The sequence below is a fragment of the Poeciliopsis prolifica genome, unplaced genomic scaffold (assembly GCF_027474105.1).
Source record: "Poeciliopsis prolifica strain line A6 unplaced genomic scaffold, Auburn_PproV2 SCAFFOLD007, whole genome shotgun sequence".
NCBI lineage: Eukaryota > Metazoa > Chordata > Actinopteri > Cyprinodontiformes > Poeciliidae > Poeciliopsis > Poeciliopsis prolifica.
This window is the reverse complement of record NW_026562382.1, coordinates 4,191,183-4,209,528: the sequence shown is the minus strand read 5'-3', so window position 1 is coordinate 4,209,528 and position 18,346 is coordinate 4,191,183. Positions and strand designations below refer to the sequence as shown.

The 18,346-nt window shown below is 40.2% G+C and overlaps 1 protein-coding gene across 3 annotated transcripts in view; it reads right to left on the bottom strand.

The window, feature by feature from the left end:
- Nucleotides 1-18,346, bottom strand: part of fgf14 (fibroblast growth factor 14) — a 94,716-nt gene that overhangs the window by 25,746 nt on the left and 50,624 nt on the right. For 2 of the 3 annotated variants that reach the window (XM_055032136.1, XM_055032138.1), the window contains exon 2: nucleotides 1,100-1,210. In XM_055032136.1, the coding sequence (XP_054888111.1) occupies nucleotides 1,100-1,210 (111 nt within the window). Of the gene's footprint in view, nucleotides 1-1,099; nucleotides 1,211-11,292; nucleotides 12,390-18,346 lie in introns of those variants that run through there. The other variant, XM_055032137.1, reaches the window with a different exon arrangement.

Here is an 18,346-nt window from a genome sequence, read left to right as displayed (position 1 = left end):
ATAAACACAGACATTTAGATAAAAGTGTCACTTGTGTGTTTTTTGTTGTTGTTTTTTTAGATGTTCTGTTGATCTAGCTAAATATTAGCACTATAGTTAGCATTAGGAGGACTGTACAGCCTTACCATAGTTAACGTAAATCTCTGAGTCACTTTTTTATATGGATAAGCACATCTCTAAAACTCATCCAGCATTTTAAATAATTTCTTTTTAGAATTTACAAAGTTCATCTATGAAAAACAAATGCTGTTTGGGGTTTTTTCTGTAAACACTGAATTTAAAGTTTACCTAACTGTTCATTGGTACCTTGTGTGGGTATCAGACCAAAACTGGCTAAATGGTTGTTGCAGCTGGGTTAAAATAGGGCTGCCTTCATCACCAAACCACAGTTGGCTAAGTTTGTGAATCTCCTGTTATGGTAAACTCAAAGAGCCCTAAACGAAGGAGGGAAAAGTTTTGCAATTCTTCCAAGTTCCAATTCAACATCAAAGTTCTAATAATAACACAATTTCTCCCCTGTGAATCCTATCTATAGCTTTCTTCATCTAATCAGATGTGACATGTGCCAAACCCCCTCTTGCTGACAGTGGTAAGTGACACAATGCTGAGTGTCAAGCCAGCGTTAGCACCAGGTCCAGGAATCAAATTAACCACCCAGCCTGAAGCAGCAGAGGAGCAGAGCCATAACAATGTAATAATACCATTTTCCTCTCTGTTAAATCTGCTGTTTCCTGGTCTACTTTGTCCCTCAGAGATAAGGATGAATTGGTGTGATCCCACGGCTGTGCTTTGAGGAGACATTTTTACTCCAAAGGCTAAAAATTGAGGAAGTATATTGAACCAAGGGTTGGAGGAGACTGACGGGGGAGACAGGGGATGTATCATCCCCACACCAGAATGATAAATGTACAACACTGCCACGCTGAACGTCAACGTTGTTGCGCAGGATTGTGCCGAAGGGAGTTTAAAATACTAAAAGTATTAAACAGTTGAGTTATGATTAGCAATGTTCCCTATTCAGTGTTTTTCAAGATTTTTTTCTGTCACCTTTTAAAATTTTTATTCCCAGAGGCAAAAAAGATAGTGCCACAGTACTCACTGGAATTACTGCTGTCATCCTTGGTCCCATCAAGAGAGCCATCTGGGTTCATTTGCAAGTAGTATCCCTGCCTGCAATATAACCTGGTCACTATACCCTTGAGCTGGGGATCTGGAAGAGAAAGAAAAAAGGGTGGGGGGACAGAATAGTCACGGTTTATGCAAAAATAAAACAAAAAATTCTGTGCAACATGGGAAGTTGGTAAAAGTTGATGAGAAATCTTGATGAAAATCAGTCAGAGGCTGCAAAAAGCCTTCGGTTACGTCATAGGTTTAGTTCCGGGGTAAGACGCGGAAGCGTTAGATGCAGCAAAAACGACAATGAAATGGTTCACATTAAAGCATATTCATGCACAGCAACGTTTGAATCAAAGTCCAGATGAAAATCCAGTTGAAACTCTCCAAAAAACAAGAAAAATATAAGTTGTTCATTTATTCTCTCCAACTGATTTGATTAAATCTGAGAAATTGTGCAAAAACCAATGCAGCAGGTAGCGGTCTTGGTAAAATGTACCTGGTGTTGAATCAAGACGAATGTTTCACTATGAACTTATATTTGTAAAATGAAACTTTGCAATCCTGTTTTATCTGGATGCATCAAATAATGACAAAAAATTTATTGAGGTTTGTTCATATAACATAAAATTTACTTGTACTGTACAAGTAAACGTACTTGTGCACTACATTTATGTTTCAGTTTCAGTTTATTGTACAATTACTTCACAGTAAATGAGGACTACAGTATGAGGCTGTGCATAAGTAAATGAGCGATGTACTTTGCTATTTCACAAGATTCTGTACAATGATGATACCTGTTTTTATTTTTTTTTTGCTTCAAACTGCCATAAAAACAGCATGTGGTTCTTCTCCCTCACGCTCTCTCTCTTTCTCTCTTTTCCTGTCTGCTGGCAAATCCCAGAGCTACCTTTACGGGCTCATAAGCCCCATCCTGCTCAGAGATAGACCATCCAATTATAGGCATCAGAATTAATATGTGGCTGTCTGACTCCCATAATGAACCCAACAGCACCCTCTCTGGGATGCAAGAGTGTCTGTTTTCCATCCCTAACCCAACCGGGGGATTACCCACGTATTAACAGTAAATAAACATCTTCCGTCGTTACATTGCTCAGAGTCGCTGCCGCTGCGATGTGTCACGTAATTTTTGGTGGTTTCACAATTTATGTTAAGATATGAATAAGTGGCAGGGGAGTACGAAACAACAAAAAAACAGACGTCTTAATAAAGTGCAGTAAGGTTGTTGCTCGGGAGTTTCTGTGCTGAAAGCCAGGAGGAGACGAATCCGGTGTGGAAATGCATACCTGCATGTGTCTGGCGTTATATATGTTCAACAGAACACTTACTGTAGAGACAGCCATCACACTAGATTTCATTCTAAGAAAGCCCTGGGGAAGTGAAAAAAAATGTAAAAAAATCAACTTCACCATCATCCAAAATGCGAAACCAAATCTCCCAGCAAGCAGCTGTGTATGTGTGTGTGTGTGTGTGTAAGATGTAGAGCTGAAGAAATCCCAAGGGGTCTATCTCAGGGGAAAGTTATGGCTTTTTTGTTACTGTGTAGGTCTGAAATGCGTATGTTAGGTACATATCTCACACATCCCCCTCTGCGCTTCCTGAGCTGAGATGGTACAGGATACAACCGTGACGCTTCAGCTGAACAATGACAATGTGTTCAAAGGAGAACATGTCTGAGCAAATGAAACAGTTTTCATTTTTTTAATTAAATGAAAATCTGGTCTGCGGTTTTATCCACTTCATTTACTCTGATAGCCCTGAATAAAATCCAGAGCAGCTAAAAAGCTAAAACTAGCTAAAATACTAATGATGGCAAATAGCCTACCACTAGCTGGATTACATGTGGGTGCCATGAAAAAAAAAAAAAAAAAAATATATATATATATATATATATATATATATATATATATATTATATATATGTCTCAGTAAAAGTAAAATCTACAGTTTCTGAAATTCAAGAGTTCGTAATCCAAACAAAAACCCCTCGGTCGGTCGCTGGTCGGTTTGCAGTGAGCGGCGCCGAGGACAGTCCTAGCACCAGGGCGGCCGGCAGCAGGGCGGCCTGTCGGGCGGCGGTCGGGGCGTCATATATATATATATATATATATATATATATATATATATATATATATATAATATATATATATATATATATATATATATATATATATATATATATATATATATATATATATATATATGGGTTCTGAGATATCAACATTTGTTTGGAGGCATTGCTTAGCAGACTACAAATATTATGCTACAACATGCAGTACAAAAATAGCAATGTCAAAAGTATCTCCAGGTGTTAAGCAGCATAAAAGCTGCTAAGCTGCCCAACCTCAAAATGGCCACTGCCTTGTTTCCATGACAACCCCAAAACTGAATGATTCACTGCAATTAATAGGCAGGACCTGAAACATCCACTGTGAAACACAGCGGACATTTTATATTGTATTTCTCAATTCTGCCACAGGGTGGAGCGGTTTCCCACATGGGGAGAAAAATCCATAAAAAGCTGAATATTATAAAAAAGTATAAAGGTTATGAATACCAACAGATATAGTTGGCATTAGGAGAGAAAGCTGAACGGTATAAATGTTAAAAATAGCGCAAAGTATGGAGAAGAAGTAGCGCGGTGAAATTTACGGAGCAACCAGAAATTTGGAACACAATAGTGTGAATGCCTGCAGCATTCACACTAATGAAAGTACTTCATGGCATCTAAAAACCTATTCAGCGACATCATAGGGTTTTAAATTGGCCAATCTGTTGCTTGCTGGCATCTTAAAATGTGTCCATCCCAGGTGAGGAGATGGAAAACATCTTAATAGCAAAACAAAGTATCTTCAGGTAATCAGGACGCTAAGCTCCAGATGGAGAGGGAAACAGAGACATGCACTCGTATAACAAGTCCACAGTGAAATTTCTTTTAGGTTCGGCCTGCAATTCTTCACACGGCAGCCTCGTTTCTGCAAGACCCCAGAAAAGTCTGGGGCTACTCCGACATTTCCACATGGATTTTTAATGAGAGTACAATTCCCTCAAGCAGATCTCTTTGCATTGATACACAAAGTTAGCAAACGTGCGATCGATCAGGGACTTTGGCTTTCAAGCAATGCATTTGTGTGTGCGCGTGGATGCGTGTCTGTGAGGGGGCGTAAGATTGATTCTTGAGAGCAATCTGTAATAATTAAAACTGTGTTCATGGTGGCTGGATAGGTGAAGTCTGTGTGTTTGTGTGTGTGAGCGTGGATGTGTGGCTATAGGGCTATAAATCATGCGATACTGGCTGCGGTCCCTGGGGCAGGATAGCCGGTCTATATCTCCCACACACAGATTCCCCCTCCAGGTTTGATCTTTGGAGCTTCAAAAGCAACAAGCAGATTAAGATGAACATCAACATAAATTAGTGGAATACATCAAAACATAAAAACTATGTTGAAAAGGGCACACTTGTAATTTGTAAGATTAATGAATTTTAATCTTACAAATTAAAATTCATTTGTCAATCTACGAACACACCTCTTATTACCTGAGACCTATGTAAAGTTTGGCATTTCTTATTGTTTCCTCCTTTCGCCTCCATTCTTCCCCTTTTCCTTTGTTATTCTTTATCTTCATCATTCTCATCACTTCTCTATCTCCATTTGAAATTATCATCCTTACATTAATGGTCATCTCTCAATCTATTTTCCTCAATCTTTATGACTCATGTCTACCTCCTTAATCCCACATCATAACCTCATTCGTCCCTTACCCAAACTTCTGTCGTTTATTACCCGTCAAACTAGCTTCCCTCATCTTTATCCTCATCCATCGATCCTACCTCCTTGATTGATCATCCATGTCTTTTTCATCCATCATCATTACTGCCCTCATCCCTCTTCTCTACCTCCTTCACCTGTCATTCCTCATTCTAACCCTCATCTCCTTTATCCCTCATCTCAACATCCTCCCTAATTTATAACTCATTTTGTATCCCTACTCTCTTCATCCCTTGTACCTCACCCCCATACCTCCGCCAGTCATTACTCCAAGCTCTTTTATCCCTCATCCCTACATCAATTATTCCTCATCCCTCATCTCCACCTTGTCACGCCTTCATCCTTCATCCTAACCTGCCTCTTTCATTGTCATCCTCCTCCTTCAGTCTTAAACTCTTCCTTCATCCCGTGTTCCCCGTTATAACCTCCCTCACTTAAGCCTTTATCTTTACCTCCTCCGTTTCTCATCCTAACATCCTTTGTCCCTCATCTCTACTTTTGTCCAGCTCTCATCCCCACCTACTAGATTCCTCATGCATCTATGAAGCCACATCCTGCACTTTCTTAAGATGAGTTAGCAAAATTCAGTCCTCTTCAGACATCCAGATTTCCCTTCAATAAATCACTTATCCTTGCATACATGAAATGTGGTTCTCACTTGTGAACTTTCAGATATTTGATGTATAGGTGGAACATCTAAGTTGTATTCCTTAAGCTAAGACAGAATTTGATTTGCCATTTTATTATCTTTTTGTCGTTTTTTTAAGCTTTCCTTACTATTGCACCTTAAAATGTTGACCAACATGGCGAAACAAAAAAGGCTGTGAATTACAGATGGGAGTAAGACATTCCCTAGTTAAATCAAAGTTGATTTTTCTTTTTTTTTTACAACTAAAAAACTACTTCTCTGTTTCTAAGGAAACAGAGTGCCAGTCTGGCATCAGCAGGGGGGTTTCCTTAGAAAACAACGTGCATCAGAAGCACAAGATTTCAAAGTGCTCTGTTGTACAGCCATGGTCCTTTTTACATATAAATTGGCCTGTCACAGAGAGGGTGTGATATTTTTTTCCTCTCCATAAGTGGCCTCTCCATAACTCCCTCGGCGCATTTTCTTGTCTTATTTTCTGTCGTGTCATTCTGGTGTTTGTGCAGCCACACGCGTCAAGCTCGGCTCAAGGCAAGCGGAGCATGAAGGAAGGACTGGCCCACACACAAACACACACACACACACACACACACACACACACACACACACACCGGGCACAGCTGCAGCTGCACTTGTAGTCTGCTGTCAGCCCTGTCCTGTCTGACCCATTTTGGATGTTTCTGGAAAAGAAGAAGGGCTTTTCCACACTCACGCTGGCAAGGAGATACCCCTAGTGCCTCATGAACATATTCATTACCCTTGAGTCTTTTCACATTTTCTCATTTTTGTGTATGACGAACCGACACTTTTAGTGCAGAGTTCTAAAGAGGAAAGGTTTTTACTTACAATATTTGAAGTGAAAATACAAATGTGAATTTGCTTTCATGTTTCGTGAGTCAAAACCTTGTAGGACAAGCTTTTGCCACGATTATTTTTGCGGATCTAAAGAATACATTTTTTGCTTGTTCTTTTCCGAAGGGGAAAAGAAGAAGATCCTATGTTAAACTCTGACCAGCTTCCCTGCATCTGAAGCACAGCATCCCCACAGCATGAAGCTACCACCGTTCTTAGTAATATTTTTGTCCTGTTACTAAAGCAATTTAGTCTATGTGGCAAGACTTCAGTTTTTAATTATGCAACAATTAATTTGAGACAAGCCCACAACAAAATACTTTGAAGTTTGAGGCAGTGTGACAAATTGGGATGAAGCTCAACAAGTATGAATATTTTATATTCACTGTAAATCAGCTGGAAACAGCTGATGCACTGCCATCCGTTTTGTGTTTCCTAGCAATATACGTCAGATGTCCTGGATATCCTATTTAAACAGACAGCCCCCTTGTGTCCTTTAAAGAAGCCTGATGAACAAACGTCCAAGGTGCAGGAAGCCATTCATCCTCGAAGGACCTCCAGATCACGCCAACTAATCTGATCTTAGGATCTGCGCTGCATGATCTTATGGGTCGTGGATCTAATCTGGTGGGATAATTAGATCCTGCGTAGTAAGATCATGACCCAATGCTGGACGAAGCAAGAGCTCACTTACTGGCTTTAGATATAACAGGATTTATAGCTCGCATTTAATGCTTTGAAAAAAAAAAAAAAAAAACAAAAACAATAAAAACACACACAAAAAAAACAGCAACTCTTTTTCAAAAACACAAGGATGATTTGAAACGAAGGCAGATGTGACGCAAAATGTTCCAGCATATTCCCAGAGTTGCCAGAAGAGGACAAAGATCACATCTGTGTCCTCGAGTGAACAAACAAGGCAAAACGTATTCACATTAGAATAACAGACCATCTTCTTTCCACCTGGGCATTTTTTGTAGTGGCAGTAATTCAAAAGCAAAAGCAACTCATCGAGAAGATTTGGTAGAATATGTTTAAAGCCAACTGAATGACCTGAAGCCCCCAAAGTATGTCAGATGCAGTCAACGCAGCTCACAAGAAGAGAAAATCTACAGTGCTGATGCATTCTCAAGATCAATACTCGGTGCCAAAAGAAATACAGGACACAGGGCTTCTTATAAGGCACCCTTGCTCCATCATCTTGACACATCTCAGTGGGATTCTGAACCTCACTTCAGTCTATATTCATCCTGCTGAAAGCCAGAAAGGTGCTCTTTTCACGGCTCCGCTGTCACTGTGAGGCTCTGTGTTTTCTTTGTTTTCACCTGGGAAACTCTGAAACTCGGCCTCAAAACACATGGGATCGGTAGTGCATGCGGCCATCGTGGGCCAGCAAAACAAATTTAAAAGGTCTCTCAGGTCTCTCTGGGTCTGATATTAAATTAGACACACTAAGCAAGTCATTAGTCTTCCTAATCTGTGTGCTTTGGTGATAATGCAAAAAAAGAGGAAAGATGGGACAGGGAGTGAAAGTGTGGAGAGGACTTTAAAAGGAAAAACGTCCCATGAGTGTGAATTCTCATATGGGGATGAAATTAATGATGTATTTTCCCATTTAGCTTTTAATCATAAACAAGAATAAAATGAAAGCAACAGAAAGTGAGTGTTAGCTCTGAGTGGAACTACAAAAAAGGGAACAAAAATGCATTCTTCACAGCTTCCCCCTTAATTCTGTGAATTTTAGAGAGCAGCCTTTTTTCTTTTTTTTTTTTTACTTAATGATTCAGTTTATCACAGAAGCTTTAGTGTTCAGAGGCTGCTGCATTTTATTGCTTCTTAACTCTTATGTTTAAAAATAATAACAATAAATCAGGGTGGACCACTACAGAAGCTCAACATTTCAGTTAGCAAATGGCATGTACAAATGAGGACTTATTGGTCACATCTTCTGTTGCATTGTGGCACTGTTGGCACAGCCAAGTGACATTCACTTGAACTCATCCACTGACTTTGATGGTTAAGGCTGTGTTGGTTTCAATTCCCCGATTTCAATTTTATTTTACTGATGATACGTTTAATTAAATCTTTTGATTACATATTCTTTTACTAGTTTTGGACCCTGAAACAGGAACATCTGCCCTACAGACTTGTTGGTCCATCGTACATATCTGTGGCCTCTGCTACCTTCTGCACAGTGCTCCAAATATCAAATGATGCTCCACAGGCCAAGTCAAGAGCAACAGCCGATTACCACATGCAGAAACACACAGACGGGCCCCATGGCACAGCAGCTTGAAGGACGACCGATTATAAACCTCCAGTTTCAGTGAACTCTGACCTGTGTCCAGATGTGTCCTCTGTGGTCATTAAATGGATCCTGTTCTAACAAAGCGCATATAATCCATTTAATCAGTTGGATCTAGAGAAGGAGACATTTCATCCTGATGTTCAGATGTGAAAGCAGGCAGCATGAGAGGGACACACCAATCAAAATGGCTCTTCTTCTGTGGGAGAAGATGAAAGACTAAACGGCGCTTCTAAGCTTCCTTTAACTAGGCTGTTGCCTGGATGGCTCTGCTTTAAGTAGCTTGTAAATTAGCTGGAGTTTAGGTGGATTTGAAGCAACAGGTTTGATGCCTGTTGATTACTTTTTTTTTTTTTTTAAACCTACAAAACCCGACAATCAACCTAAAGCAACCAAGTATCGTCTCTGAATTATACTCACTGTTGGCTCCATTTTCTGTGTTGAAATAATTATTGACAGTGCTCTTTAATAATCCCAGGCTGGCACATTACAGCTAAAACATTCCTGACATTTTCATAATTGGAGAAATGGAACAAATTTCAGCCTGAGAGAGAGGCCGCTGGTCCCCGAAATGGAGAAAACGTGTGAGTCTGAAAGTCATGACCCTGATTCTGCTCAAGATACCGACCCGTCTTTACTGGTATGGAAATTAGTTTTGTGCAATAAACTGTTGGTGTGCAGAGCTACGAGTTTCTGTGTATATGTTCCATAAAATGGTAAGACATCCTATAGATCTGCAGCTGTGAGAGTTTGGAAAAACTAAGTCATTTAATAGAATGCACATAAATCAGATGTATGTTTTTTTTTTTTTTTTTTTTATCCAGCTGCTGACATTTACAAAAAAAATGTTTGTTCTAACTTTTGAGACACAAAGGATAAAATGTTACCATTTTGCAGAGGTAGTAATGATTCCCAAATCAAATCCCTGAACATGTTAATGTAAAAATGCACCGATCAGGTCTTTACTGGCAGAGACAATTTCCTTGGAAGTTTGCTCTGCCAACTCCAGTTTTGAAATCCTTTAACTATTAGATTTTATAGCACAAAAAAAGGAAGAAACTGTGTTTCCGGTTAACACAGTAGTCTTGAATCCAACAGAGAATGAAAGTATTATAAACACATTCATGCATTAATGTTTTTATATGATTTTACTAACCTGCTTTAATGTCCAAGCCATCAGTTAATGAATTTAATAAATAGGGATATTTAGTAATAGCCATGCTGTTCAGAACTGCTCAAGCGAAACACTGATCAATTTCAGTCTTTTTATGATGATTTGGAATGTGGATCCAATCATATTTATACTGACTGCGACAATATAAAATGAATAGACATCATGTTTTTCCTGGCCAATATAGATTTCTAACCTTCTCTCAGGTTTTCCTGCTGGTTTTGATTTTCACAAATTCACAATGTTTTATGCTGCATGAAATGTAACATACCTTTAGCTGTTAGCAGATAGGCTAACATTTTCTACTAAGCAATCTGGTTAAACTTCATTTTATGTTCCTTAAAGAAACAAAAGTTCAATAAAGTAAACGCTAATGGTTGTTGTGCTCACAGACTAGAAAGAAAACTGGTCACTTTTAAGTTTGGTCCATTTTATGATTTAATCAAAACAGGAGACGAATAAAGGAAATAGAACAGCTGTGAATGCTCTGTGATATAGAAAGTTGGTGGAAAACATATCAAATTAGCATTTCAATGTGTTTAACTAATAGGAAATAGAACAACAGCAGCAGCAAAGTTTTCACTATTTAACCTGCTGATCACAAACCAGAATTGATATATAGATATCTGGACAATTTTTCCAAAGCTACATGTGTGTGATCATATTTACACACGCTGCAAAAAGCTGATATGTACAGATGCACCAATCAGGCTTTTGCCAACTCATACATATTAGTTCTGTTTATAGAGGCCTGGCTGGCAGATTCAGTATATAACACTTACAAAAGATAAAGAAAATTGTTAATGCAACAGGAAATGACAAAATCACAAGATTATCTCCACCTGTGTAACGAGGAGACAATCCTGATAAGTTTAACTAATCAAGGTTTTATAATTAATGATATTAATATTGTTAGACTCAAGATGTGCAACAGAGTACATGGGCTCATGTTTAGAAAATGGTGAAACTTGTTAGTTTTGAATAAGAAGAGGAAAAAATTCTTATTGATTCCTCTAATCACTGATCAGAGAGCAAAGAGGGGAAATTGGCTGATTGTGATTGACCCATTGGTGCAGCTTCATAAATAAAAGTGGACGCTCTTCCTTTTATTCCAGTCTTCAGTCAAAGGAATAATTATAATTTGGGGATTTTCACCATCCAACTCTTCTTTTGTTTTCCTAAGACTTACAGAAAATAAGAAAAAACGTGCTACATTTTTTTCCCACTACAATGGTTTTGAATTCAACTTAAACAAGGAGTTCTTAGTTTAGATTAATTTAATAAGTACTCTTTATAATATCATTTTCACCTTCCAATCGCCGTTCTGAGACAGTAATTAAGGGACACTGATTAGTGCATCTTCGCTTATGTGTCGGCAACAAAATAGCTACTTCGGCACACTGAAGTTCCCAGACCTTGTCTCCGTAGCCTTCGCTTCCTGAGCCCGAAGATGCGCACTTTTGAGAAGATGTCGACCAGGTTCCCATTGCAGAGCCCCTTGTTCTTGTTGGGGCTCTTCCTCCGTCGGTTTGTGGAGGGTCGGTCCAAGTGCTGCTCCCGCGCTTGCCTCTTCTGTCTGATCAGCCCGCTCGCGATCGCAGCGGCCATGGCTCGGAAATGTCACAACCGCTCGGGTCCAGTCTGCGCTCAAGAGAACAGCCGCCTCTCTCGGAGCTCGCAACCCGGGTCACAGTCCCATACCGGCGGGGCGCGTGGTATTTCTGACTGCTGGTTTTCCTCTCCTTTTGTCCAAACCCCCTACATGATACTGGTGATACTAAGCCAGATGCCCATTGTCATTCGAAATATTCTGGAGCACGATGAGAGGGTGGAGGGGGAAATAAATAAATAAAAATGCACATCTCCATAAGTAATCCCGCTCATCAGTGACAATGCTCTTGATAAGAAGCCCAACTCATGCGCACGGAGACCTCCGGAGAATATTCATACCTGTAGCCTGCGTCTGGTCTCAATCAGTCAATTGTCCTTAATGTTTAACGCTGTGGCTGGAAGAAGAGAGAGAGAAAAAAAATCCCCTACTCTTTTCTCCCCCTTTTTTTTAAGCTTCTGCTTTATCCTCCTTGTTCTTCTGCCATGTGAAAAGCGGCATTGCACGGCCAGCAGCGGCGGGGACGCCCGTGCATGTGCGCCGCCGCCGGGCAACTCAACAAAACCCAGGCGCCTCCTACGAAGATCAGCACCCGGCTGAGAGCTGGGGAGACGAGGCGAGACGCGAAGTTTGCAAGAAGGTATCCGCGACAGCTTCCAACCCTCCACTCCCCCGAAGAAGAGACGTGCACGTTAAAATCACACACACGCACACGGAGAGAGGAATGCGCAACAGTAAAGGAGCCTCGCAATTATTTGACAATCCTCCCGGTTAATGTTGCGTGAAATGCGCCGCACATCTCAAAACCGGCAACACAACAACAGTCAGTTCGACCGAACAGGAGGGGAGAGAGTTGATCCGAGCACCGTGCCAGATGACGTCTGCGTAGTATGTAGATATAGAAATGTGAACTCCCTGACGTTCGGCGCGTTATGTGACCCGTGACATATAAGGAGAGAGAGATGAGTGTGCGTCGATCGGCGCATGATGGGAAATCGGGGTGTGGGGTGGAGGGTTGTTGAGTCAGTGGGATGCCACTGACTAAACAACGCGATTTATTTTCCCACGCTCAATGGGAGAAGAAGAAGAAAAAAAAGAGGATAGGAAGTGATAATCAGTGGTATTAGCCTGTACGCCCCAGATCAACAAAAAATAAATAAATAAATCCCCCTCATCAACAAGTCCTAACCACCGGCGACACCGCTGAGGGTGACGGATGCCCCCGCCCCGACATCCCCTCCTCTTCTCGACCTCCAAGCCCCTGCCTGAGGGAGCCGATTTGACAAACTGAGAGGAGGGGACATGTATATTGTCTCTCCTCCTTGCTGCAACATCAGAGCTCACATTGTTCCACTAATGTATTCGCCTTGATTCATTTTATTTTATTTAACTTTTTGTTTTTCTTGGTATTTTTTATGATTTACTATGAACAAATGTAGAGTGACACAACTTTATTTTTGTTTTTACCAAAGCAGAACTACAGGATGTGGTCCAGAGTGTGTGGGCTCCGCTGATCGTGCGTGGCTTCAGCACCACGGACAGCGCCGGTCGCTTCAGGTCCGCGCTGAGATGGAGGGGAGACGTTTTCTCCAGACAACCTTCACTTTGAAAAAAGCAACAACAAAAAAACAAAACAAAACAAAACAGGGTCGGCTGCAGCCTGCAGAAAGCTGCAAAGCATTACGCAACCTTCCCGTACCTCAGCGTGCATTCTGATTCGCAATTATAGGCCTATAGAAATTATAATAACAAGAGAAAATACATGAGAGGGGAAAAGAAAACAGTAAAAAAAAAAAAAAAAAAAAAAAAACGTTTAAAGGGAATAAAATTTAAGCCTCACTCTCAGGCAAAAAGAAATTAAAACTCAAGAGAGCCATCTGCTGTTTGTGGCTGTAATTAAACATGCGGGCTCCAGGGGGACCGTCGCTGCGTCCCGCAAATGTGTGCGTTTATTCTCGGCACGTCACGCTCACCTGTTGATGGCCAGCTGTACCGAGGATCGAAGAAATAATAAAGAAAAACGCACCAAAGGTCCAATCACGCACACAAACGAGGGACAGAGAGCAGTTTTATCTGCGGGTTTCAGCTGCAGACCGCAATGCCGCTTTTAAGAATAAACGACGTTTATTAATTCATTTATAAACACGTGGCGTTATAGAGATTAAAGTACAGTCACTCGTTGTTTAAATCTCATCAGACAGAGGTTGCATTTCGGCTCTACTGATTTATTCATTGTTTTTATTTTCTGGACAGACAGTGAACGCTGCAGAAGTTTATGATACCTTCCTGTTCCGCTCTGCGAGGGATGCAGTAAGCGCTTCAGCCAGCAGCGGACACTGTCAGCTCAACAATGGTCTCTCGGCAGCATTCAAATTAGCGCCGACACCGTGACGGATCAGGCCCGGACGAGCCGGCGGGTTTTTCCCGGTCATGTGAGATAGTTCTCTAGTCTGGAGCTGTTGCTGTGATGTGAGACTCAACAATAAATGCATAGAGAAACTGGCCATGAAATGTTCTTAGAAAGGAGAAAAACAGTAATTGCACTGAATTATTAGGTTTCCTAAGTGTTTTTTTTTTTTTGTCTTTATAGATAAGACAAGGATTAAATTAAGTTATTTTCATTCATGAGGCGCTTCGCTTGACGGGTTATGTGACAGACCCACACAATGCAACCCATAGATGCAAAGTAGACAGATTTTTTTTCCCACTATTTTTGTTGTTTTTCCAACAAATGAAAGGTTTGCAAAGTTGTTTTTTATGCATTTGCTTTCATCCTCTTTTATTCTGTTTCCTTTAAATAAGATTCACTATAATTTCGGGATAATGTGACAACATACCCAGTTTTGAACATCTCAAGCATCATTTAAGCAATCATCTGTAACTGAGAGCAGCGTGGCACAAATGCAAACCGACCAAGATGTAGACGTCAACTTAAACCGACAGCAAAAGCATTAATCAGAAAATAAGCCACAAGTCTTAAAATCTTATGCTGCCTTTGGAGGAGCTGTAGAGATCCACGGCTCACAGAGAACATGTTTGCGGGACAACTATTGGTCGGACATTCACAAATCTGACAAGACAAAGGCAATTGTTAAAAGGAGTGCGCTGCTTCATCAGATTTGATCAAAACTGAACATATCGTCACCTCACAGGGTAAGATGGTGGTGGCAGCATGTATTAGAGTTAAGTTTAGCGAATGATTTGTCCGCTTTTTAAAAGTTGCCTGAGGAAGCCTCTTGTACGGACCGTTAGACTTTGCAAAAACTCCCCACACGTCCTAAATTATAATTACCTTGAAAACGTGTTAAATAACAATTCATGCTGATATTTTTGCTTTAGAGCATCAATTGTTCAAACAAAGCCATTTCTACATATGCACAAACAAATATCAATAGCACTACATTGGTCCTCAGAAATATTAATTCACTTGCTAATAAGTTCAAATAACCACAAAAACGACAGCATTTATTTCTTTGGATAAACTTTTCTATTAAATTCGGACAAAACATGAACATCCCCAAAATGTCCTCCTCAAGCCAGTCACAGCTTATTGACTGCAGGTGTTTAAAACATGCTTTGAACACCTTCATAAAGCCGGTGACAAAAGCTAAAAGATGTGCACATACCTACATTTTTTCTCCTCTTGTACGTGAATGTATGCGATTCCATAGCAATCCCATTCCATTTCCAAGTCGAGCTCTTGCAATAGGTAGCTTAAATGTCCCATTTATACTCCCCTCTTTTAAAAGATCCAATATGGTTAGTTTGACCAGACAGCCTGTCCTGAGCTGTCCACATCCATTTGTTCACAAATGCCTTAAGCACTTCATTCCCTCCCTAAGTTATCCCAAGAAGAAAGACATTAAGATGAACACATTTCGACACTTTGGCTGAGCCCACAATCTCTCATTTCCTCAAATGAGATCTGACTAAATGTTGCCACAGGCTCGCATTTGCAAGACGTGAGTGGCACAGCAAGGAAAGAACAAGGTATTTATGTTTTTTTTTTTGTTTGTTTTGTTTTTTTCTTTTTATCATACACGAAAGGGTTTTGCAAAGTTAATCAGCAAACACTGCATGAATCATATCTCACCTGAATGGAAAACATTGCAATCTCATTTGCACTCATTTAGCAGAAAACAGAAGCCACGATGAACGCAGTTGCAGCCTCATCGGGTCAGGACATTTAAATCCAATCTCCTCTAAGGGAAATTAAATTATCTCTGTTAGATGTCCTGCTGCTGGGGCAGAGCAAATGTCACTCCGCAGAAACTAGGAGTAAACAACCCATATGATTACTGCCGTTACCTTCCTTCAGGGCCATGTTTTTTATGTCATTGTTTTTTATTTTATTATTATTATTTTTTTCTTCATTTTTATCACCTATTCTGATGAGGACAAACAGGTTGGGGCACTAAGTACTTCCTTATCCCAGTAAAATGAAAAAGAGATTAATAGCCCTTTGCATGATCAAAGATTCAAAATTAATTTAACGACAGACGCACAATACATTTGTTACCTTTACGATGCACAGTTTTCCTTTCTTGTATTTTTGTCGTATTTATGCACATTTGTTGTTGTTTTTTGTTTTTTTTTAATAAATAGATTGTCCTGAATCCATTTTCAGAAGACATAAAAGCCTAAAGAGCCCCTTATGGACTCTAAGTGCCCTCCAGTGCTTGTGTATCTGTCTCATTTGTCTTAATGAGCGTAATAGTCCAAGCTAACCAGACAGCACATATAAATGGCTGCCTATAAAGAAATGAACATCAAGAAGACTGCAATCTGGACAAAGTTGAAAAAGTTCACAGGTAGATTTAAAGGTAGATATTTACATATATTTAACTTGAAATCTATCATTTCACTGTATATTAGCCATAAAAACAACAACTAGTCAATTCTTATACAAAAGACGTACTTATGTAATGTTTGTGTTGCTTTCAACAGTCACAGCATATGATGTTTAGTCTTTATATTGGTACTATGGAGACAAAGTCCCACCCACCACCACTGCTTTCCAGTCTTACTTTTAGTTTTTATATGTGCTGCAATACTTCTTTTTATTTTCTCTCCATGGCCAGACTTTGTAACATACCATCTCTATTTTTCAGGTGACGGCAGGAGTATCCGTTTTTTTTTTTTTTCTTTTTTGCTTGTAAGTTTTCAAACTACAACCCAAACGACTGCGATTACTTTCCTTGCAAGAGTCCAATAACAGAGACGTACGACTTCATGAGCTTCAGGAGAGATAAACAAGAGTAGTGTGCCGTACGAATATCTCTCCCAAATTATGTCAGCAACAACTCATTTTTCATGGTGGCTCGCATATCTTTTAAAGAGCATTTTATCATGTAATGTAGAGTCATAAATACATTTTCAAGTATGTGGCAGACCGACAACAAGTTGTCCTGAGTACCTTGGAAGAGAGCAGCTAGTTAAAAAGATGTCTCTGTTGTCAATGCGACGGAGCATTGGCCTTCCTCAGGCTGAAAGACGAGAGCGGCGCCGAGGTGTGGAGCTGTCCCATAGAGACCTTAATGAAACACGGTGGTGTCAAACTGTTAGCTCCACTTATAGCCTACACCCAAACAGAAAAACAAAACCGCACTCCACTCTGCTCCCGCTTCAGCAAGCGTACATGAAAACAGTCCAAAAAGCTATAAATTGAACTAGCCTTTTAGGTCTTTTGGCAGCTTTAGGGGTGATGTAAAAAAAAAAAAAAAAAAAAAAAAAAAAAGTAGACTGAATGTACTTTTAAGTGTCGTCGACTTGAGAAAAACTGCTCCAAGCAAACAGAAAAGGAAGAAATGGGATCTAGAGGTGGTGGCTAAAACAAGGCTCTGATAATAAATAAATAAAAGCATAAGGGAAAAGACTGTTTCAACATCCTGGTCACACACATCCTCTGTGATCCCCACTCTCTCCCTTTCACACACCCTTCTCCGGCTTTTGATCCTATTTTAAGTTTGCAGCAGTGATGGAATGTGCCTTGTCAGCAGCACTGCAGAGTGAGGTTCCCTGGAGAAACCCTGAATACTGTGGGAGAATATCAATTAGTCCAAGCCCCTTTGGCAAGGCCTCCCTCTGAAGCTGAAAGCTGACACAAAGTGTGTGTGTGTATTTTGTTTGACTCTCAGCATGTTAATATCTCGATGGAAGTGCAGGTACGCAAAAACAAGGTACATCCTGACTTCAGCATAAAGTCTATAGGTGTCAAGATGAATAATTCACAGACGCAGGTGACGGAGACATTTAAATTCTGGAGGAATTATAAAACAATCCTAATGAGAGGGAATTTGGCTCAAGTGTGGTTCGGTTGAAGCTATGAAACCCAAAACCAATAGAAAATCAATTCAGTAAATGCATTCTGATAAACTCAGGACAATGAAGTTGGTTTCATTACTGTGAAGACCGAAGCTGTGTGACTGATTCTCCAGAGTGGTCAGAGTTTGTTCTGTGTAAGTCAGCTTCAGGCAGGTCACAGACACCGCCTGCAGGGAGCACCGGCTTAAGAATAACCAAAGGCTAACAAGAGACCAGAGGATAGATCTGAGAGAATGGCTGACTGCTCTTGTTATATATCTAGTCGAACTAAAACACTGTCACCACAGGAAACTGGAGTTCCTGATCATTGTGGGCAGCTTGACCATTTCGTTTAATCACATGAAACAAGAACTCTCCGTACCCTGGATACATACATATAACCTCTTTCTCTCTCTCTCTCTCACTGTATGATATCAAATCAGATTTAATGTTTCTAGTTTAGCTCCTTTTCTTGTGATGCAAAGTTGACATTTGAATAAATGGATTTTTTTTTTTCCGATTTGGCAAATTAGAAAATAGATCTATCTGCTGGAGTT